The 20,517-nt window shown below is 33.5% G+C and overlaps 4 protein-coding genes across 9 annotated transcripts; all 4 read left to right on the top strand.

Moving 5' to 3' along the window:
• The first annotated feature begins 1,455 nt into the window (after positions 1–1,455).
• Positions 1,456–6,300, top strand: LOC8283220 (S-adenosylmethionine carrier 1, chloroplastic/mitochondrial). 2 transcript variants are annotated; one of them, XM_048371467.1, is made up of 12 exons: positions 1,456–1,858; positions 2,193–2,324; positions 2,454–2,536; positions 3,022–3,098; positions 3,513–3,603; positions 3,974–4,027; positions 4,084–4,197; positions 4,523–4,612; positions 4,898–4,949; positions 5,314–5,375; positions 5,578–5,658; positions 5,902–6,300. In XM_048371467.1, the coding sequence occupies exons 1-12, from the start codon at positions 1,825–1,827 to the stop codon at positions 6,034–6,036; spliced, it is 1,005 nt and encodes a 334-aa protein (XP_048227424.1). In that variant the 5' UTR covers positions 1,456–1,824; the 3' UTR covers positions 6,037–6,300. The 2 variants fall into 2 exon arrangements, with proteins under 2 accessions (XP_048227424.1, XP_002524353.1); XM_002524307.4 differs by having other exon boundaries at positions 1,460–1,858; positions 4,102–4,197.
• A 716-nt stretch (positions 6,301–7,016) lies between these two features.
• Positions 7,017–12,686, top strand: LOC8283219 (WD repeat-containing protein PCN). 2 transcript variants are annotated; one of them, XM_048370999.1, is made up of 11 exons: positions 7,017–7,383; positions 7,559–7,622; positions 7,792–8,086; positions 8,197–8,260; positions 8,455–8,568; positions 8,678–8,840; positions 9,100–9,250; positions 9,389–9,984; positions 10,805–10,986; positions 11,579–11,839; positions 12,063–12,686. In XM_048370999.1, the coding sequence occupies exons 1-11, from the start codon at positions 7,325–7,327 to the stop codon at positions 12,370–12,372; spliced, it is 2,259 nt and encodes a 752-aa protein (XP_048226956.1). In that variant the 5' UTR covers positions 7,017–7,324; the 3' UTR covers positions 12,373–12,686. The 2 variants fall into 2 exon arrangements, with proteins under 2 accessions (XP_048226956.1, XP_015577976.2); XM_015722490.3 differs by having other exon boundaries at positions 7,476–7,622.
• A 577-nt stretch (positions 12,687–13,263) lies between these two features.
• On the top strand, positions 13,264–15,672 carry LOC107261662 (tryptophan aminotransferase-related protein 3-like). 3 transcript variants are annotated; one of them, XM_048371400.1, is made up of 6 exons: positions 13,551–13,635; positions 13,859–13,964; positions 14,077–14,371; positions 14,477–14,769; positions 14,854–15,134; positions 15,257–15,672. In XM_048371400.1, the coding sequence occupies exons 3-6, from the start codon at positions 14,108–14,110 to the stop codon at positions 15,469–15,471; spliced, it is 1,053 nt and encodes a 350-aa protein (XP_048227357.1). In that variant the 5' UTR covers positions 13,551–13,635; positions 13,859–13,964; positions 14,077–14,107; the 3' UTR covers positions 15,472–15,672. The 3 variants fall into 3 exon arrangements, with proteins under 3 accessions (XP_015577953.1, XP_048227357.1, XP_025014069.1); XM_015722467.3 differs by lacking the exon at positions 13,859–13,964 and having other exon boundaries at positions 13,264–13,635; XM_025158301.2 differs by lacking the exon at positions 13,551–13,635 and having other exon boundaries at positions 13,661–13,964.
• A 1,356-nt stretch (positions 15,673–17,028) lies between these two features.
• On the top strand, positions 17,029–19,815 carry LOC8283218 (tryptophan aminotransferase-related protein 4). Of its 2 annotated transcripts, none has more exons than XM_015722468.3 (5): positions 17,029–17,457; positions 18,199–18,493; positions 18,634–18,911; positions 19,000–19,280; positions 19,376–19,815. In XM_015722468.3, the coding sequence occupies exons 1-5, from the start codon at positions 17,135–17,137 to the stop codon at positions 19,585–19,587; spliced, it is 1,389 nt and encodes a 462-aa protein (XP_015577954.2). In that variant the 5' UTR covers positions 17,029–17,134; the 3' UTR covers positions 19,588–19,815. The 2 variants fall into 2 exon arrangements, with proteins under 2 accessions (XP_015577954.2, XP_002524351.2); XM_002524305.4 differs by having other exon boundaries at positions 17,031–17,457; positions 18,619–18,911.
• Positions 19,816–20,517: the final 702 nt, after the last annotated feature.

The following is a 20,517-nucleotide window of genomic DNA, read 5'->3' as shown; positions in this document are numbered from 1 at the left end:
TACCAACTTTACTTCAATCTATGTAGGCATAAAAAATTTTAATTGCATCATTAGTTTGAGTGACTAAAGAAAAAAATATATCACCATCTCATTTATTAGATTTAGACTTAAAGTAAAATATAGGTATAAGTGAAAATATAAGTATATATTTTAAAAGTAGAGTTGGCCTTATTGTTGTAAAATTGAAATTAAAAATAAATAGTTATAGAATGTAAGAATTATTATCTCTACACTTTTTTTATAATAAAACGGGGCGAAATTAAAAATTATAAATAGATAATATTTAAAAATTATGAACTAATAAAATTATTTTTCTTATCTTAGACTAATTAAAATTAAATGCTGATTTGACTTTGTTTATTTCATTTAAAAATTTAAGAATCCTAAAAAATAAGTAAAAGGCTATTTTGTTAATAAATAGAAATAATATACTCTTTTATGTCTAAAAATGTTTTTCCCTTAATAATAATAATCTTTATAAACAATCTAATATTTTTAATTTCGATTTTAATGATATATATATATATATATATATATATATATCAAATTTTAAAATATATAATTTCGATATATGTCACTATTTTTTGAGACATAAATCTCTTATTTTGATACGTGTATTTATTTTTAGCATATGAAATATAAATTTATGTATAAAGTTATAGTTTTTAATAATTTATTGATTTATGGTTATATTTTTAATTAAATAGTTATTTTAATTCTAAAAAATAATATTTTAATTTCTAATATTATAATAACTAATAGATTAATTTTCTAATTAGTCATTATTAAAATTTTAAAAATTTAAATTATATTTTTAATAGTATATTAATTAATAAATTAATTAATTATATAGTAAATTTTTAATTCTAAAAGATAATAATATTAACTGTATTTATAGGATTAATTTATATCAATTTTAAAATAATTTTAAATTTATTATACTAATAAATCTTACAATATTATTATTTAAAAATTACTTAAAAATATTTACTTTTTTATAATTTTTTAAAATATAATAAATAATTATAAAATATAAATTTTTATTTATTAATTCAATTTGTACTATTATTTAATTAAAATAATAATAACAATACAAACAATGGTTCTACTAAATTTCTCTAAATCGAACAATAAATTTTATTAAAATCTATGAATCTCTAAAAATCTGATTGGCCAAATATTTCCCATTAAATTGTATTAGAGCATTTATTTGGAAGGATCAAACGAGAAGGAAAAAAAAAAACATAGATTTGGATGAAAAAAGAAATTATAATTATTGAACTGTTGAAACCTTGTAATCCACCAAGATTTCTCAAAATAAGAAATTCTATAAAGTCAAATTCAATTAATATAATAATTTTTTAATGAATTTCTTTTACTTCCTAGAGTACCCTTAAATTTATGAATTTTGCATGTATGTATGGTAAACAATAGGTAAAAAAATTTAAATATGAATCATCAGGTAAAAATTCAAAATTATTTAGGATATAAAAATTTTAATTTTTTAATTTATTACATGAGAATTTCATGAATTTAAGTCCATGTTCAAAAAGAGTTTTTGTAGAAGTAATTTACTATTTTACATGAAAAAGAGAAAAAGAAAAACTTACCAAAGGAAAAAAAAAAAGACAAAGGGAAAAGAAAATTTCAAAACTATAGTTGATAGGCCGGTGAGGGCGGGGGCATCAAAGCACATCACCATTCTTCGAATGTTGAGCTTTGCTTTGTGGGTCATTGATTGTTTGTTTATTGGAGTGTTAAAGAGTGGTTTGGTAATCAGTAACTCAAAATAATTCTTCAGCTCAGAATTCCTTAACAGCTTCAATGGAACCTGGAAACGCTAAGACTTCATCTCTTGGTAATCTTTCTTGGTTTTCTTTTTATTTATTCGATTTTCAAAAATGGGTTAAAAAATCTCTTCAATTTCTTTGTCTGTCTTTTTTTTTCTTTCTCTTCAACATCCAATTTTGTGCAATTTCATTTTGATAGATGTTGTTCCCATTTTAAAAAGTTCCAATCTTTTATTTTTCTTTATTAAGTTTCCTAAGAGTGGATTGATGGTTTGAAGTTATAAGCATATGCAATGAAGTCGGCAAGTAATGTTAATTGTATATGTTATTAGAACCTTGCAAGTTTGTTTATTTCTCCTATTAATTACTGTCTTTCTTGTGCCCATTTCTTGTATTGCGCAGTAAAAAAGCAGAAATGTTATACTGATGCATTGGAGCGTAAGAGGTGCATTACTCACACGGGATCACACATGTCTTTTGCATCAATCACTGTAAAAGATGACAAGCCGGTTGATTTCTTAGGTGCTTTTGTTGGTAGGTATAGCTTGAAAGTTCTTGTAGTTTCGTGTGTGTTTTCTGGTTAACAAAATGTGGTAGTGGGAAGTGCAAAATTTTACTTTTGGACTAAAATAGAAAATCTGTACACTCTTCCGATTTTTGCAGAGGGTCTTATAGCTGGAGGCATTGCTGGTGTTGTTGCCGATGCAGCTTTATACCCACTCGATACAATAAAAACTAGACTGCAGGCAAGTTCTCTTAAATACATCGTATTGTTTGCTGTATATAGCAGCTCAGATTCTTGGACAATTTTCAGATTATTTCCAATTTTAGTAGTAGAATATGATAGACTACCCATTCTCCACTGAGTTTGTTATGTTGTGAGTTACTTTAGAAGTTGGTATGTTTTGATCATGGTGCTCTTTGCAATGTTCTTTCGCTTGGCATATTTGGATCAGGATGTTGTGTACACACTCAAATGGTTTTGCCACAAATGTCGGTAGATTTTATGTTGATTTGTATTGGAGGTTTTTGGAGATGGCAAAAGGAACTCTTTTAGAATTGCTATTTTCATGGTGGCTTAGTGTATCTCAACAGAGAGATGCAAGAGTGGTGGCTTCGTGGTGGCTGGGTGTGATTGACTTACTTGTTCATTCTTAACATTTATATAGATTTATCAAATTGTTTTATTTATTTCAATTATGATTATTATTGCACATGGTTCCCATGCTAGGCAGCTCATGGTGGAGGAAAAATTATGTTGAAAGGCCTTTACTCTGGATTGGGTGGAAACCTTGCTGGTTCCTTGCCGTGAGTGCTAACTGAAATACATATAGTTTCTCTTTTTCTATACATATTTGATAATCCTATTGTTTATCCATTTATATATGCTTAGTTTGTGGATCTTAAAATAAACTGTTGTGCATAAGTCAACTCAACTTTGCTTTAGTTCCTGTTGGATTGACATTGTGGTCAGGACCATTTTTCCTGTTCTGCTCATTTTGGTGATACATTTTTAAAATGGTCTAGAGATGCTAAAGCATGGTTGATCCAGTTGTGGGCTTTGTAGAACTTTGCTTCTTAAAGTTGGAGAGGTTTTCAATCAAATATGGAGTTTTGCTCTTTTCTCTCTTACATGTCCAATAATAGCAGCCAGGATTGTTTAAATAATTAAATTCTTTTCTTTGATGAATGGCAATTTCTGAAGTTTTATTCCATATGCAGGGCTTCTGCCTTATTTGTTGGTGTATATGAACCTGTGAAACAAAAGTTGCTAAAATCGTTACCTGAAAACCTCAGCTCTTTCGCTCAATTGGTAAGTTTCTGACTGACATTTTTCATGTTGCTGACTGAGTTCTTAAGAAGTTTATATTCTACTACTCTGACTGTTACGTTGTACAATGCAAGTGTTCTCTGTTTAGCTTCCAGGACATCAGAATTATCTATGCTACCTCTTTTTCTTTTCCGTTGGGGCCTCACTCTTATTCTGTCATGTGTACTTCAGTAGTTCATTCTGTTGTTGCATCTAAACTAAGATGAAGATTGGCACATTCTTTTGCTTTGGTTTTTTGAGTTTTCTTATTGTTCATCTTCCTTTAACGGCAATAAAGAGATATTATAATTCAACCTATTGGATAGTACCTCTATCTTTTTTTCGTTATAATAGGTTTCAAGACTTCATTCAGACTGCAGGTGCCGTCGGAGGTGCCATTTCTTCGCTTGTTCGTGTGCCAACTGAGGTAGTTGACTTGATTCTCTTTCATTGAGCCTTTCTTGTTTCTGATCAGTTCTTCAGAAATTGAGCACTTTTCAGGTTGTCAAGCAGCGGATGCAAACTGGGCAATTTACTTCGGCCACAAATGTTGTCCGTGTTATTGTTGCTAAAGAGGGTTTTAAAGGTCTCTATGTGGTATGTAACACTTACTAAGTATCTAAATGTCTTGGTAGGCTTTGCTTTTGATTTGATGTATCGACTTCATAATTTCCTGTCTTTCAAATTCCTAGAGAATGATAAGCATTTTATCGTGAGAGAAGAATCTGATGCTCTAAACTGTTTACCACAAGCACTTTTTTGCTCACAAGGCTGAAGCTATCTGCAAGCTGTTTGTGTCATTTTTTTTTCTCTGTTTGATTGTCATTATAAATATAAACATAGCTTTTCCTTGGTTTATGGACTTCCTCTATGTGCATTTAAAGTATTTATTTTTTATTTGTTTATTATTAATATTGTATAGGGTTATGGATCATTCTTATTGCGAGATTTGCCTTTTGATGCTGTTCAATTCTGTATTTATGAGCAACTCCTGACGAGATATAAGCTAGCGGTAAGCTTGCTTTTTGTTATTGTTTGGCATGTAGATGCAAATTGGCAGAGGTGCGAGGATTTTAATCTAATTGATGGCTAAATGCCTGAATATATTGTTCATGATGCTCTTAGTAGCTTCCTTCTACAGCATTGTTTTTTATTACTCCATTATAGTATCATATCATCTCTTAAATTACATCAACATGAAACAAATGAATATTCTATATCTGTTTTAAGCGTATAAGGTGATCTAATTAATTTACAACAAAATAATCATTTACTACGCTTATGGTCTTACCTGCAGGCACAAAGAGATCTGAAAGATCCTGAGATTGCTGTTATCGGTGCTTTTGCTGGTACTGGAATATGTTTGGAAGCTCCTAAGTTATAAATATCACAAAGTTTCTGTGCCAATGTAGGAGCTAATAATGTCCTTATTATAGCTACCTGCAATCAGCACCGTAATCCATTATGCAATGCTCCAATTCCCAAAATCAACTTCTTTTATTTATTTATTTATTTTTATATAAAAGGAAATGGTATTCTTTCTTAAGGTTACAGATGGGTGAAAGCTCAAACTTCTCTTCTTATGAGAGTGGTTTTGATGAGCTTTACTTGCTAACTTGATTGTATTAATTAGAGCACACTTTTTTCTCAGAATCTTGTAGTTTCTGAATTGACTTCAAGCAATGATAAATTATTATGCTGGTTTATTTGCAGGTGCAATAACTGGAGCTCTAACTACTCCGCTTGATGTGATAAAAACCAGATTAATGGTTCAGGTACGGACAGCATGTGTTGCTTGCTTTGCTAGATATCCATGAATAATTTGCTTTGTTAGATATCCATCAGTTGTTCAGGTGTGGATAACTTGTGTTTCTTTCTTGTCTTTGACCTTTGCATTGCATGTATTACAAGTTCTTTCCTTCTATTTTCTGGAAACGAAATGAAGTTTATTTGTTTAAACCTTTCAAAACTTTGCAGGGATCAGGAAACCAGTACAAAGGGATTTTTGATTGTGCGAGGACCATTTCGAGGGAAGAGGGAGTTCATGCTCTTCTCAAGGTTTGCTCATTCCTTGTCGTGCTGTTACAAAACACACGGAATACATTCTTCATGTTAATGTCATAGTTTGGCATTTTCTAACATCAGTAGCTGTAGCCATATTAAAAGATTACCTGCATCCATTTCTCCTTTTAATGAATGGTAGTAAAACACAAGTATGAGATAGGAATCTTATTAAATATTAGTAATTATGATCATAAAAGAGATTACAGCAGATTGACCCTGTTTTCCCATTAATTGCAGGGTATTGGACCAAGGGTACTATGGATAGGTATTGGAGGTTCAATCTTCTTTGGTGTCCTTGAGAAGACAAAGCAGATGATTGCTCAAAGGTGCCCAGGTTCCACAATGAAGTCAGCACCTTTCAAGCAAGATTAACTCTTGTCTTCTGTCAGCTTACCATTTGCCATTTCAGAGCTTTCTTCCCTCTGCTAGAAATGTTAGGCGTTATATCACCTCACCTTGGCTTGGATTGCATTCCAAAGCCAATAATAACTCTTTCATTGACTAGGAACGTTGTTTTGGTGGGGTGGAGTTGAGAGGAGGCTACCCCTGATATGTAACTCCAGCACAGCGAGACTTTCATTTTCTAAAAGAAAAAGAAAAGGAAAAAAGAAACACAAAGTTCTTCATTGCAGATCAGTATTGTGTCAGAGAATTGTAAGCAATAACTACTCACTCAATGAACCATTGGCGTCTAATAAATCAAAAGAAAATATATGTATTGTACTGCTTAATATTAAATAATTCAAATATTTTTTATTCTCTATCTTAAAGAATTTCAAAATTAAAAGGAATATATATATTTCATGTTAAAATTAGAATTATAATGTTTCTAGCATTACTACCAATATAAATCGATTAATTCCCTAGCAGACTCAGAAATATACGGTAAAGTGCATTTAAATATGCAATCCTAATTACGAAAAAATACTAGCTTTGATTTTTAATAGATAAATTTATAAATTTATAAATTGATAATTTCTTATTCATTTTAATAAAAATAAATTCACACTATTATCATTATTAGTTAAAAAAGGTCAGTTCTAATAATAAAATTATTTTATTTTTAAAATTTAAAAATATATTTAAATCAATTTAATATCTAAAAGTTAATCGTACTTAGGCCAAAACTTTAAGGGTTTAGTGATAGATAGCTGCTTTGACTCAAAAAGACACGTTGTCATTATTCTCTCCTCTCGGTCCCTGTCCAACAAAGAAAGCACTACAATACAAGGAAACACAACGCCATCGTTTAGTTCAGTAACCGGTCCAATAACCCTAATCATAAACCACCCGGTCCAGCACTCAAAATTCGGTTCACAATCATATACACTACTAACAATCAATCGCCGCGCTTAAACCCTACTCCTTCTCCCACTCCTCCTCTTCTCTTCTCTCTTCCCTCTCTCTCTCTCTCTACGCCACCGTTTCGAATCGCTTCCGTTCATATACCTCAACACTCCGATCAGACGGTCGAATCATATCACGTCACAGGTTGATTATAAAAGACAGAATTTGAGAAAGGGTGTCGCAGTTTCTAATTAATTAAAGAGAGCAATGCTTGAAGCTGCATATAGGAATAGTTCAATAGAGTGGAAACCGTCACCTGTTATAGCCCTAGCCACAAGTGTAGACGACTCTCAAGTCGCTGCCGCACGTGAGGATGGTTCTCTTGAGATTTGGCTCGTCTCTCCTGGCTCCGTTGGTTGGCACTGCCAGCTGGTACTTCTTTATTTTTTATCTAGTTTTGCATATGTTAGGGTGCACCGAACTATTAATTAGTTAATGTTTTGGTTGTCTTTTTTGGCTAATAGAGTATTCATGGAGATCCTAATTCGAGAGTTTCTTCGCTTGTTTGGTGTCGAGGTGATGGCACTAAAGGATTACCTTGTGGCAGGTTGTTTTCTTCGAGTATTGATGGTTCTGTTTTACAATGGGATCTTTTTCACTTGAAGCAGAAGGTTAATCTTTTTTCTTTTCTCTACGGCTTGATTTTACTGCCTTTTGACTCATCAGCAATTAAAATAACGGAATATTAGTTAAAATTTAGCTCTGACTGTATTGCTGCTCCATTAATCAAGTTATATGAATTACTTATTTTGATGATTTTAATTAATATTTTTAATGCAGACTGTTCTAGAATCAATTGGTGTCTCCATTTGGCAGATGGCTGTTGCACCATCTAGTAATTTGCTAAGTGATGCAAATAATGAGTCTCAGCACCTTGGAAATGGATTTTTAAATGCTAAAGAGAATGATAGTGATAGTGAAAGTCAAGATGATTCAGACTCGGATGAACTTCACGTACATTCTGTTGTTGAGGATCCACGTGTAGCACTTGCTTGTGATGACGGGTGTGTGCGGATATACACTATTTCCGACTCGGATGAGTTTATATATAATAAAACGTTGCCTAGGGTCAGTGGTGAGATATCTTAACTGACCTCTCTGAGTGCTTTTTCGTATAATTGCATGTGCCTCTGTGAAGAGGTTCTTTCTTTTTTTTTTAAAAAAAACTTATATGATATATTGTAGGGCGTGTTTTAAGTGTGACATGGAGTTCTGATGCAAGTAGAATTTATACTGGGAGTAGTGATGGGTAAGTTCTTAACTGCACTCTAGATTTGAATAGTTTTTTGCATGTGATAGCTGAGGTTTTCTAATATGTGCTGTCAGCTAATTGTTTCTACAGATGAGCAGAAAAGTATAATATTTGCAGTCTGAAGCAGGAAATATATCATTCTCTTTTCTCTCTAAGTGTATTCTATCTTATGACATCCAGCCTTTTTGCAGATTTATAAGGTCCTGGGATGCTAAATTGGGTCGTGAGATATACAGGATTACAGCTGGACTCGGTGGTTTGGGCAGCGAATCTGAACTCTGTATATGGTCTTTACTTGCCCTCAGGTAGGAATTCTAGCATTTTAAATGTTATATATTTCTAAGTATCTTGACATTTTGGTTGCTGATATAGATTTCCAAGCAATGCTCATGACTAATCATTTGTCAATGTCAGATGTGGCACCCTTGTTAGTGCAGATAGCACTGGTAGTGTTCAATTCTGGGATTCTCAGCATGGGACACTGTTACAGGCGCATTCTTCTCACAAGGGTGATGTGAATGCTCTGGCAGCTGCACCTAGTCATAACAGGGTGTTTTCTGCTGGATCTGATGGTCAGGTAAAGGTTTCGTTTTTTCTTGGAGATGAAACGTTTTACACTTTCTTCTCCTGGCACTATGGATCTTAAGAGATGTGGAATAACAATTTCAATTCTTAGTATATAACCTCATCACATGGTACTATGGAACATTATACTCCTTTATGTTTGGTTGAGCAGATCTCTCATGCATTCTATTTCAGCATTTGATTCTTTATGTGTCATCTTAGTTGAGAATGGGGCTAGCTTAATTACTAAAGTAACCTGCTTATGTTCATAGGTTATTCTGTATAAGCTTTCTAGTGAGACAGTTGGATCTAGTGATGATGTATCTGCTAAGTCTATGAAGAAATGGGTATATATTGGATATGTAAGAGCTCACACACATGATGTTAGGGCGTTGACAGTGGCTGTACCAATCAGTCGTGAAGGTCTGTACATCGTTTAGTTTTGTATCTTTGATTCTACTTGTCTTGGTGCTTCTAAGACATGCATATTTGTTTACCTTTTTTCTGTCATTGATTCATCTGGATGTTTCTCAGTTTTTTTTTTTGTTTGTATATATACAGATTCCGTGCCTGATGAAAAGGTAAAAAGAATACGGAGTAGGAAGAGGCCCATTGATTTTAGTTACCATAAGTGGGCGCATCTGGGGGTTCCCATGCTTATCTCTGCTGGTGATGACACAAAGCTCTTTGCCTATTCTGCCAAGGAATTCACCAAGTTCTCTCCACATGATATCTGCCCTGCACCTCAGAGGGTGCCTATTCAATTGGTTCTTAATACTGTATTCAACCAGAACTCTTTGCTTCTGGTTCAAGGATCTAACTGGTTAGATATTCTCTGTCTTCGAATGAAAAGTGGAACCACGCAAGATGCTAGTCCTGGCCCATCTAGAGACCATGCAAATACAGATCTGCTTGCTCGGATTAAAACTAAAGCATCTAGGAAGATCATATGCAGCACAATCTCTAATTCAGGAACACTACTTGCTTACTCTGACCATGTTAAACCCAATCTTTTTGAGTTGAAAAAGCTTAATGGAAAAGCTTCATGGACCGTTAACAAAAGGCAACTTCCTCAGAAATTACCATTTGCACATTCCTTGATTTTTAGTTCTGATAATGCACGACTGATGATAGCAGGGCATGATCGAAGAATATATGTAAGTTTTTCCCCTTTTTTCTTTGGTTCTTAATTCTTACTCAATTAATCTTCTTATATTTCTTATTAGTTTTATAATTTTATTTGAGGATTATTCATTAAAGAGAAGAATAAGAAAAACTGGAAGTTTTTATGATTTAGATGTCCCATCTTATCTGTGTATAGTTGGGAGTTTAAGAGCTCCTGCTGCCCTAGTGCATTATCTCTTGCAGAATAGACCTCTTAACAAAACCTTACAAAATCTTAGTTGGTGGGGAGAAGGGGGTGGTGCTAAATTCTATTTCTTTTTTTTGGTGATGATGCAGTCTGGTGGACAGTTGTATTTATTACACCCTAAGATTTTAATTTTTCTCATGATTGAGTGGTTAAAGTATGTAGTGCGCAAGAGTTGCTCGAGTTATTGCTTTTTTACCCTCTTCCTAGGTTCATTGTGGCAACTGCTATATGTCCCTGACTTCTTCCTTGTCAATTAACAGATTCTAAATATGCATGATGCCGGTTCCAGGCTGCTCATTTCAATCTCTGTCTGTCTGTCTTCCTTCCCCAATTAAACTTAGCATGGTCTTGTACCATTTACCATTAACTATAATGTTCATCTTCATGCAAATATGAAACATTAAGGTCATTAAGTTTCTGATCTCAATTTGATTATCATGTCTTGAAAGCATGGAGGTTAATGCATTATCCTTGCACAATTTTTAATCATCAACTAAAGATTATTTTGAATTCAAAGCGACTTCCAAGGCATGATTAGGAGTTACATATTGAGAAACAGTAGAGGCTTAGTTTGAATTATCCTCTTATGTATGCTATATGTGCAGGTTGTGGATGTGGGAAGCTCAGAGTTGGTTCATACCTTTACACCTCGGCATGAGGGAGATGATGAGGAATTACCCCCAAGTGAACCTCCCATTACAAAAATGTTTACCAGTGGCGATGGACAGTGGCTAGCTGCTGTCAATTGCTTTGGAGATGTGTACATATTTAATCTAGAGACACAAAGGTACAAAAGTATACTTTTCACTTTGTTTCTTTATTGGGTGCTGCTTTACTTGTACCATCCATGTTTTTATGTAGAATGATCTATCAGTAATTATATTATCATTTTTTTCTGTTATTTCCAAACCAAGAATAAGTACACTTTAAAGGGACACTGCTGTGATGAGCTTCTTTTAGTTTGTCCAATAAATAGTGTATAATCTGCTGTGTGGAGGTTCTTTTAAGGTTTTGAGTTTCTGTTTTGACCCTCATCTGTAACTATTGATGCAAAAAATTAGCCACGAGGTGGCTTTTATAGAGTGAATAAGCTTGAGCTGCTTGTGATTTGGTGGTAATGAGACGAGCTATGATCAGTATACTGCATTGCTTATCTGTGATTTGTTGGAAACCTTTTGGCATTTAAAACACTTTTATAATGAAGAAGGGATTGACAGAATTGTGAGGTTGGGAAGCTCATTTTAATTCGACAGTTAATTTATTGATTATTCTGAATGGTTAACATTTTTAAATTTCTTATGAATATCATGTTAGATATTTTCATTCTGTTGATTGATTTTCCTTGGATATGGTTGTAATATTATAATTTTGTGGAACAGGCAACATTGGTTTATAGCTAGATTGGATGGTGCCTCTGTTACAGCTGGTGGCTTTCCTCCTCAAAATAACAATGTGCTTGTAGTCACAACCTCCTTAAACCAGGTCTATGCATTTGATGTGGAGGCCAAACAATTGGGAGAATGGTCTATGCGGCATACATTTGTTCTGCCCAAAAGATACCAAGAATTTCCAGGGGAGGTTATTGGGCTCTCATTCTTGCCTCGATCAAGTCCACCTTCTGTTATTATTTACAGTGCCAGGTGCTGCTCTCTTCTCATTAGATTGCTAATAAGCCATCATCATATAGAGTAAGGAAAAGAAGACAAAATTATGTTAGTTCTTATTAGATTTGCTCTCATCTTATTGTTATTTGAGTTTGTATTAGGGTCATACATATGAATAAAGTTATTTAGCATTTTCAATCATGCTCGCTTTCAAGTTGAAGGATAAATCTAAATTTGACATAATGCTCTTATGGTGTAGGGCGATGTGCTTGATCAACTTTGGTATGCCAGTGGATCGAGAGGAGGAAAACGACCTGGTAAACGGTCAACATTCTCCATTGAAGAAGTTGCAAAACACTCTTATCAATGGGCGATTGAAACGCAGGTTGAAAGATTGTCAAACAGAGGGTAAACACCACAAAAACTTTGAATTTCTTGCATTCAGAGATCCTGTTCTGTTCATTGGGAACCTTTCAGAAAAGTCTATCTTGATCATAGACAAACCGTGGATGGATGTGGTTAAAGCATTCGAAGCCCCTCCTGTTCACAGACACATATATGGAACATAAACTTTGCTTCTTCCGTAGATGGTTTGTTTACAGCCTGAGGATGGAGATTGCATATGTGGCAATTGATCCCGCAATTTTGACATCACCTTTGAGTTTTTCTTTTCATACTGGCTGAGAGGGAGGGATAGTTGTTGGGGATTTGTGGGAAGGTGTGGGCATCCAAATCATGTTGTCAATTGTATTCCAAAAAAAATAATTGTTAGACTTTGTTAAAGTAGCTTTTTTCTTTTTGTTTTACCATACTGTTCTCTTTTACTGTTTGATCTGTAAGTGCATAGATTAAATCAATTAGTAAAATCTCTACTTTCTTCTTCCCTTTTCTTATTATAAATTTAAATATTGAACTGTTTCTTAAATTCTATTGGTGGTTTTCTAGTTTTGAATTAAATTATGAACAATTATGTAAAATACTCTTGCTACAGCTTAGAGTTCTCCACTTCAATTGAACCATTTTTTTCTTTAATTGGTGAAACAGAATGTCAATATTTATAAGTGATGATGATGTCGCTGGTTGCAAAATTTCCATTGTTTTGAGTTTTTAGAAACCAAGAACATATAATTTGGAAAAAGAATGTCCACCCAAAATATTAAATGAGGGATACATATTAGTATTTTATATTTAAATAAATAAAAAATAATATTATATCTTATAATTAATTTTATAAATGCATTAAACGCAATGATTAATCTAGTAAAACGACATATGATGAGGTAAAAGGGAAAGGGACATGATGTAAACGTGCGGGTATATAAGTATTTTTAAAATCAAATTATACGATTCGAAATCTTTTATCCTCCGTAGCACTTCATTTATAAAATTAAAGAAAGATTAAATTGCTTGTCCCCTGTCAATAATATTTTAATCATCATGCCTTGACCCAAGAAACTGTGCTCCTTTTAATGACAAAGGCCAAATCAGCTCAAATGTAAAAAGAAAAGAACAATCAAAGATATGTCTAAGATGCAACTACAAAATTCAAAGTATTATGTGCTGTGTTTAGTGTCATCATTAATTGTTAATCTTCTATTCATCTGTAATTTGTATTTTGTTACTAGTGATGATGAGTGGAGCCTAAGTTGGAGCAGAAGAGCAGCAAAAGAAGCTGAGACAGTTGCAGCAATCTCATGCTCTGGCCATGGAAGAGTGTTCTTAGATGGCTTGATTCTTGATGGAAAACAAAACCCAGTTTGTGAATGCAGCAGTTGCTATGGAGGTCCTGATTGCTCCCAGTTCTTTCCTTCTTGTTCTGTAAATGCTGATGGGTACTTGTCTCTTTCTTTACAGTGATATACCAAAAGAAAAAAAGACAGTTTCTGTTCATGTTCTCGAGTAGATAGATTCTGATTCTTTCTTTTTCAACGAGTTCTGATAAGGAATCGCTGACTCAAGGGAGTCAAGAGAAAAAAAAGAATGATATAGATAGGTCCTAGGATGATCAGTATTACTAAGAAACAAATATTACTAATTAATTGAATTTCACTGTAGTTCTTGTATTATGATTTGGAATCTGCAAGTCTTCATACTCTTGTGCTGGCTGAGGGTCCAATTTATTCAGCTAGAAATGATACTAATGATAAAATGTACATGTCGGGTAGGTACCTCCTTGGGAAGAATCATTGATACCATCTTCATCATCATGTCATTGATAGTTTTGTCCTAACTAAACTATATTATATTAACGCTATCTTTGTAAATTGTAATAGTGGGGATCCATTGTTCCTGGAGCCCTTCTGGATGCAGAATGCCGCCAGCAGTGCTGTCGTTGTAGCAGGATGGCATCGGATGAGCTACACATACGATGATCATTCTGCCATCTCACAAGAGCTTGAAAGACTAATCCGCAAGCTCCATGCTACTGTAGGGAATGCTGTAACAGAAGGAAGATATATTATTTTTGGTGCTGGCTCAACCCAACTCCTTAATGCTGCAGTTAATTCTTTATCTCCTGATAACTCCTCATCCCCTGCCAGAGTTGTAGCTTCAATCCCATTTTACCCAGTCAGTATACTGTAGCAATAGTTTCCATTCATTTCTTGAATTTTTATTGCAGGTATTAAAATCTGGTTTCTTGAATTAATGACATTATAATCCCATTCCTGACAGGTTTATAAATTACAGACGGACCTTTTTCAATCTGTGAATTTCAGGTTTCAAGGAGACGCATCATTATGGAGAAACAACTCAGATACAAGTACAGAGATGATAGAGTTTGTGACTTCACCAAACAATCCTGATGGACAGCTGAAAAAGGCAGTTCTTGAAGGCTCTAATGTGAGAGCAATCTATGATCATGCTTACTTTTGGCCACATTTCACAGCAATTCCAGCTCCAGCAGATGGAGATATGATGCTATTTACACTTTCCAAGCTCACCGGTCATGCTGGATCCAGATTTGGGTAACTATAAAAACAGCAGAGTTGCCAATTTCTTATATAAGGACAGACCTATACTGACCATGTTTGCTTGGCTTATATATGCAGGTGGGCAGTGATAAAGGATGAGATTATCTATCAAAGAATGCTAACATATTTGACATTTAATACAATGGGAGTTTCTCGAGAAAGTCAGTTACGAGCTCTGAAGCTCCTGAAAGTAGTCCTTCAAGGAGGAGGAAATGCTATATTTGAATTCGGATACGAGACTATGAGGAAACGTTGGGAAAGGTTGAGCAACACCATATCAATGTCAAAACGCTTCTCGCTCCAGAAGATATCGCCCCAGTACTGCAACTTTTTCCAGGGACTCAGGGAAGCTTCACCAGGTGAGCACTTGGACATAAAGATTGCAAAATTTTTAAATGACAGTAATCACAGTTTGCAGTTTGAGCTATTTGAACTGAGACTAAAGTTTGTAACTACCTAACCATAATAAATTGCATTGCAGCTTATGGTTGGGTGAAGTGTGAGAGACAGGAAGACAAAGACTGTTTTGCAGTCCTTCAGGCAGGCAATATTACTAGTCGTCGAGGTAGCCTGTTTGGTGTCGGAGATCAGTATGTGCGTCTCAGTCTCATTAGACGCCAAGATGACTTTGATTTATTGATTCACAGGCTAACTCAGCTAGTCTCCAAGGAAGATGGCCCCAGAAGCAGCATTTGAGGAAATGCAAATCTATAAAGCTAGAAGGTCAGGTCATGTCTATTGACCTGTGTATTTTTATCATTTAAAGGGTTCATCTCTGATGATGACCTGCTCTATTAATTCCTGGCATGTCACTGCTTCTCTTCCAATATGCATACTGCAATCTAAGACTTGTTGGGTAGATTTATCTATCAGGAAATTGCTCTATCATTAGTTATACTTGCACTAAATCTGCTTCATCCATAATGAAATATTAAAAATTTATTTTATTAATATATAATTCATCTAAAATCTTTATCTATTTATTAGAATTTAGTTTAACTATAACTAATTTCATACAAATTTAATTACATAAAATTTTAAAATTTATTTTTATTTTAATCAAAACATATAATATTATTATGGGAGTGATAGTCAAAATTTTATAATTGAAAAAATGAATTTGTGTTGTGAGTTTTAATGTGTTTTCCTTTCTTATTTAGATTTTTTTATTATCTTTCATGTTAATAAATTAAAAAATAATATTGCATCCAAATTTTCGAATTAAATAATAATTATCGTAATATTTCATATCATTATCATAAAGATAACGCCACCACAAAATACAAAGAAAAAGGGCAATGATGACTTTGATAACATAATTTTCATAGTCTAATGCGTCAGAAAATAAAAGAGCCACCAAATGAAATAACTTTGAAAGGGAACGTTGAATTCCAGATGCTGCCATTTCAGGAAATCCCGACCTTTGATAATTGATTGGTGGCACTATTTTACAAAAAGGCCAACTCAGATGACATTAAAAGCGGACAGTGATAGAATACTATCAGCCACGAATAAAAATTAATTTACTAATAAAATTAATAAATATATTTTAATATAAAAAATAAAAATAAATATTAAATATCAAAAAATATAGAAAAAAATATTTATTTTTAGCAATCACCAATTATGTTGATGGAGCAGTAGCACTAACTATATATTAATTTTATAGATAATGATTCTAATTGTTTGAATGTTAGATTTGACTTTTTTTCTTTACCATTTCTATAGAAGGAGAATTCAACACATTTGTAATAGAAAACTCTTATAACGGAAGACTATAAAAATTTTAAATAAATATAAATATTTATTTGTAAAACTAATTAATTATTAAAAAAATTTACCGTCAGTCTAAAAGTAATTTGCGGTGGACAAAAAGATAAAATTTTGATAAGAAATAAAAAAATAAGAGAGAAAGAAGAGAGACGGGGAGAGTTTTTTCTTTTTCAAAGTGTTACTATTCATTTTTAAACATTACTTAAGTACCAAATTTATTTTTAAAAAAAAAAAAACTTGTAGAGAGATTAGGATTAGAAAGTGAATATTTTAAGAAAATTTCTATTATTCTTTCAATATATTTTTATTTATAATATACTCTTCACAATTTTAAATTTTTTAAATTTTATTAACTCAAATTAATAAAAGCTTGATTTGTGAGAAACCTAGCTTGTAAATTAAAGTATAAATAATTTAATATTTAAATATAAAATTGTATTTGTTTATGATAACCTGTGGATCAAATTGGCACAATAATTTCTACCAACAAACTAACATATTTATGAAACGTTGTTCTCTTATTATTTAAAGAACTTGGAGCTCTTTTTAGTGATAACTGTCTGAAAGGGAAAGAGTAGTAAAAGATATGTCTAACATACAGAATTCAGAGTATTATGTGGGTTGTTTATTATTTTTGTCATCCATAATTCTTAATCTACTGTTTATTTTCAATTGGTATTATGGCAGCGGTGGTGGTGATGATGATGTGTGGAATAACCTGAGTTGGAGCAGAAAAGCAGCAAAAGAAGCAGAGGCAGTTGGTGCCATCTCATGCTCAGGCCATGGAAGAGTGTTCTTGGATAGCATGATCGTTGATGGAAAGAAAGAGCCAGTCTGTGAATGCAACTCTTGCTATGGAGGTGTGGACTGCTCCCAGTTTGATCCTTCCTGTCCTGCTAATGCTGATAGGTCTTACTTCTCACTTTCTTTTTTTCTTTCTTTAAATATAGTTGATTTGGGCTCGATCTGTTTTGTATGTATGTATTTGTTGTATTTGCTATTTAGAATTTGAGAATTGCATTACCCATTTGCAGGCTGACGTTCAGTTGCTCTAACTCTTTAAGTTTATTCCAACACAAGACAATACTAATTACAAAATGGAATCAGATGGGTGTATTTATAGAGCAAATATATTTTTTGGTTATTTACTATATCAAGTCATCGCCATACTGTAGAAAATACCATGTATTCACTTAACCAATGGGCCAATTGGTATAAATTGGTAATGGCATTGATACATAAAGCTCCTAAGGCTTCTCAGTTGCCAACACTTATGCTGCATTTTACACCATGATCTGCTCTTTTAGCTTTCTGTTGTTTTAGGTGTTTCTTTTAATATATTATGTAATCACCGACATCTTGTCCCATTTCTCTGTTTACAATTGCTCGGGTTTGCATTTTTCTTGCTCTGCAATCTGATGTAGCTGGGTTTTTTTCTGATGGATTATGTTGCTTAGGATTCAATCTCTTTCTGGTGTTGGGTAGTTTTGCAGCACATATTCATGTTTTCTCCATTCTGAAAAATTAAAAATAAATAAGCTTTTTTATAGGAAGAAAAAAAGAAAAGAAGTAAAGAACCATGTTCTTTAAATATCATAGCTGTTGTGGCTGTATCATCAAGATTAACACAATCTTTGTGTATTGTAACAGTGGGGATCCATTGTTCCTGGAGCCCTTCTGGATGCAGAATGCCGCCAGCAGTGCTGTTGTTGTAGCAGGATGGCACCGAATGAGCTACGTATACAGTGATCAAACTTTAATCTCATCAGAACTCGAAAGGCACATCCGCAAGCTCCATGCCGCAGTAAGGAATGCAGTAACAGAAGGAAGATATATTATTTTTGGTGCCGGCTCAACCCAGCTACTTAATGCTGCAGTTAATTCTTTATCCCCTGATAACTCCTCATCCCCTGCCAGAGTTGTAGCTTCAATCCCATTTTACCCGGTCAGAATACAGTAGTAATAGTTTCCATTCATTACTTGAATTTCCATTTCAGGTTTTAAAATCTGATTTCTTCAATTAATGACGTTATAATCCCATACTTGAGTTTGATGATAAGATCCTGACAGGTTTATAAACAACAGACGGACCTTTTCCAATCGGTGAATTTCAGGTTTCAAGGAGATGCATCATTATGGAGAAACAATTCAGATACAAGTACAGAGATGATAGAGTTTGTAACTTCACCAAACAATCCTGATGGACAGCTGAACGAGGCAGTTCTTGAAGGCTCTAATGTGAGAGCAGTTTATGATCATGCTTACTTCTGGCCACATTACACAGCAATTCCAGCTCCAGCAGACGGAGATATAATGCTATTTACACTTTCCAAGCTCACCGGTCACGCTGGATCCAGATTTGGGTAACAATAAAAACAGCAGATTTTGACAAATTCTCATTTAAGAACAGACCCAGACTGGTCATGTTTTCTTGGCTTCCACATAATGTAGGTGGGCAGTGATAAAGGATGAGGTTATCTATCAGAGAATGCTAACATATTTGGAATTAAATACACTAGGAGTTTCTCGAGAGTGTCAGCTACGAGCTCTGAAGCTCCTGAAAGTAGTCCTTCAAGGAGGAGGAAATGCTATATTTGAGTTTGGACATGAGACAATGAGGAAACGATGGGAAAGATTGAGCAAGACCGTATCGATATCAAAGCGATTCTCGATCCAGAAAATACCGCCCCAATACTGCGTCTACTTCAAGAAAGTCAGGGAAGCATCCCCAGGTAATAGAAATGGAACTAAAAAAGATTGCGACAAACATTCCGATTAGCATTCCCGATGATCATTTAACTGTGTAGTAAAATATATTTTATGTCAGCTTACGGATGGCTCAAGTGTGAGAGAGAAGAAGATAAAGACTGTTATGCAGTCCTTCAGGGAGGGAATATCATTGGTAATCCAGGTAACTTGTTTAATGTTGGAGATGGGTACGTGCGTATCAGCCTGCTCAAGAGACAAGATGATTTTGATTTACTGATTGAGAAGCTGAACCAGCTAGTATCTGAGGAAGATGGTCCCAAAAGCATTTAATGAATTTAAAATCCAAAACTTTATAAATCAAAGATGTCCCAGCAGCTTCAGTAAGAGCTCCTGTTCCTTCTCCATGTATACAGATAAAATGGTGATGTCTTGTTGACTTTAATTATTGTGTATTTACTGTACTGAAGGGGTGTGCATTATTTGAAGAGGTCAATGCCTATTGACCTGCTCAATGATATATGTATATAATAATGTCATATACAGAAGAAATTTGTTGAATTTGCTATGGCTGCAAAAACATCATGGATTTATGAGGTGGTTAGAACTGGCTGCAAAAACATAAAAAAAGAAAAGACTGGTAAAAGTTTTGATGCAGAGATTAAAATGAAAGACAAAAAAAGAAAAAGAAAGCATTTTGATCTTAGTGATCTAGGAGAGTGATACATGCTTCTTGTGCATTGGTGGGTTAAAAATGAAAGTTCAAAATTGAAAGTCTTTCTATCTTTTATACACAAGCTTTCGTCTTAAATATAATTGTATTATAAATAATATTTTATTATCCGTAAAAATTTATATTTTAACATATTTGAAATTAATATATCTATGCTAAAAAAGAAAAAATATAGACCATTTGAGAGACTAAATTAAGTAACTATTACAATTATACTTTGTAATTATTCTTTTTGATTCGAAACGTTGAAATCGTCCATTGCGATATATAAAAAATGATTAGTTTGAGAATGCTGTAAGAAATGAAATGTCACAATATTTTTTTTCATACATGTCGAAGTGATGAAAAAGAAAGAATATCTTTCACGTATATGCTCAGCTTGTCAACTTTTTTTGAAATGGTACAGAGAAAGATTTTTCTGTTTACAATATGAATTGTATAATCATTGGAATTATAAGAATGAATAAAAAAAAGAAAAATCTAAGTAATGAATTTATAAACAGAGTTCAGACTCTAGATAAGGAGATTAT

Source organism: Ricinus communis, chromosome 2, assembly GCF_019578655.1.
Source record: "Ricinus communis isolate WT05 ecotype wild-type chromosome 2, ASM1957865v1, whole genome shotgun sequence".
Classification (NCBI taxonomy): domain Eukaryota; kingdom Viridiplantae; phylum Streptophyta; class Magnoliopsida; order Malpighiales; family Euphorbiaceae; genus Ricinus; species Ricinus communis.
This window is presented reverse-complemented; position numbering and strand designations above follow the sequence as displayed.

Coding starts and splice junctions, on each gene's coding strand:
- LOC8283218 (XM_002524305.4), top strand. CDS start 17,135: ATGTCTAACATACAGAATTCAGAGTATTATGTGGGTTGTTTATTATTT. Junction 17,458..18,198: donor TGTCCTGCTAATGCTGATAG/GTCTTACTTCTC, acceptor GTATTGTAACAG/TGGGGATCCATTGTTCCTGG. Junction 18,494..18,618: donor CTTCAATCCCATTTTACCCG/GTCAGAATACAG, acceptor AGATCCTGACAG/GTTTATAAACAACAGACGGA.
- LOC107261662 (XM_015722467.3), top strand. CDS start 13,325: ATGTCTAAGATGCAACTACAAAATTCAAAGTATTATGTGCTGTGTTTA. Junction 14,770..14,853: donor CATGCTGGATCCAGATTTGG/GTAACTATAAAA, acceptor TTATATATGCAG/GTGGGCAGTGATAAAGGATG. Junction 15,135..15,256: donor ACTCAGGGAAGCTTCACCAG/GTGAGCACTTGG, acceptor ATTGCATTGCAG/CTTATGGTTGGGTGAAGTGT.
- LOC8283219 (XM_015722490.3), top strand. CDS start 7,219: ATGCTTGAAGCTGCATATAGGAATAGTTCAATAGAGTGGAAACCGTCA. Junction 8,569..8,677: donor TGGTCTTTACTTGCCCTCAG/GTAGGAATTCTA, acceptor TGTCAATGTCAG/ATGTGGCACCCTTGTTAGTG. Junction 8,841..9,099: donor CTGCTGGATCTGATGGTCAG/GTAAAGGTTTCG, acceptor TTATGTTCATAG/GTTATTCTGTATAAGCTTTC.
- LOC8283220 (XM_048371467.1), top strand. CDS start 1,825: ATGGAACCTGGAAACGCTAAGACTTCATCTCTTG. Junction 2,325..2,453: donor TTTCTTAGGTGCTTTTGTTG/GTAGGTATAGCT, acceptor CGATTTTTGCAG/AGGGTCTTATAGCTGGAGGC. Junction 3,099..3,512: donor AACCTTGCTGGTTCCTTGCC/GTGAGTGCTAAC, acceptor TTCCATATGCAG/GGCTTCTGCCTTATTTGTTG.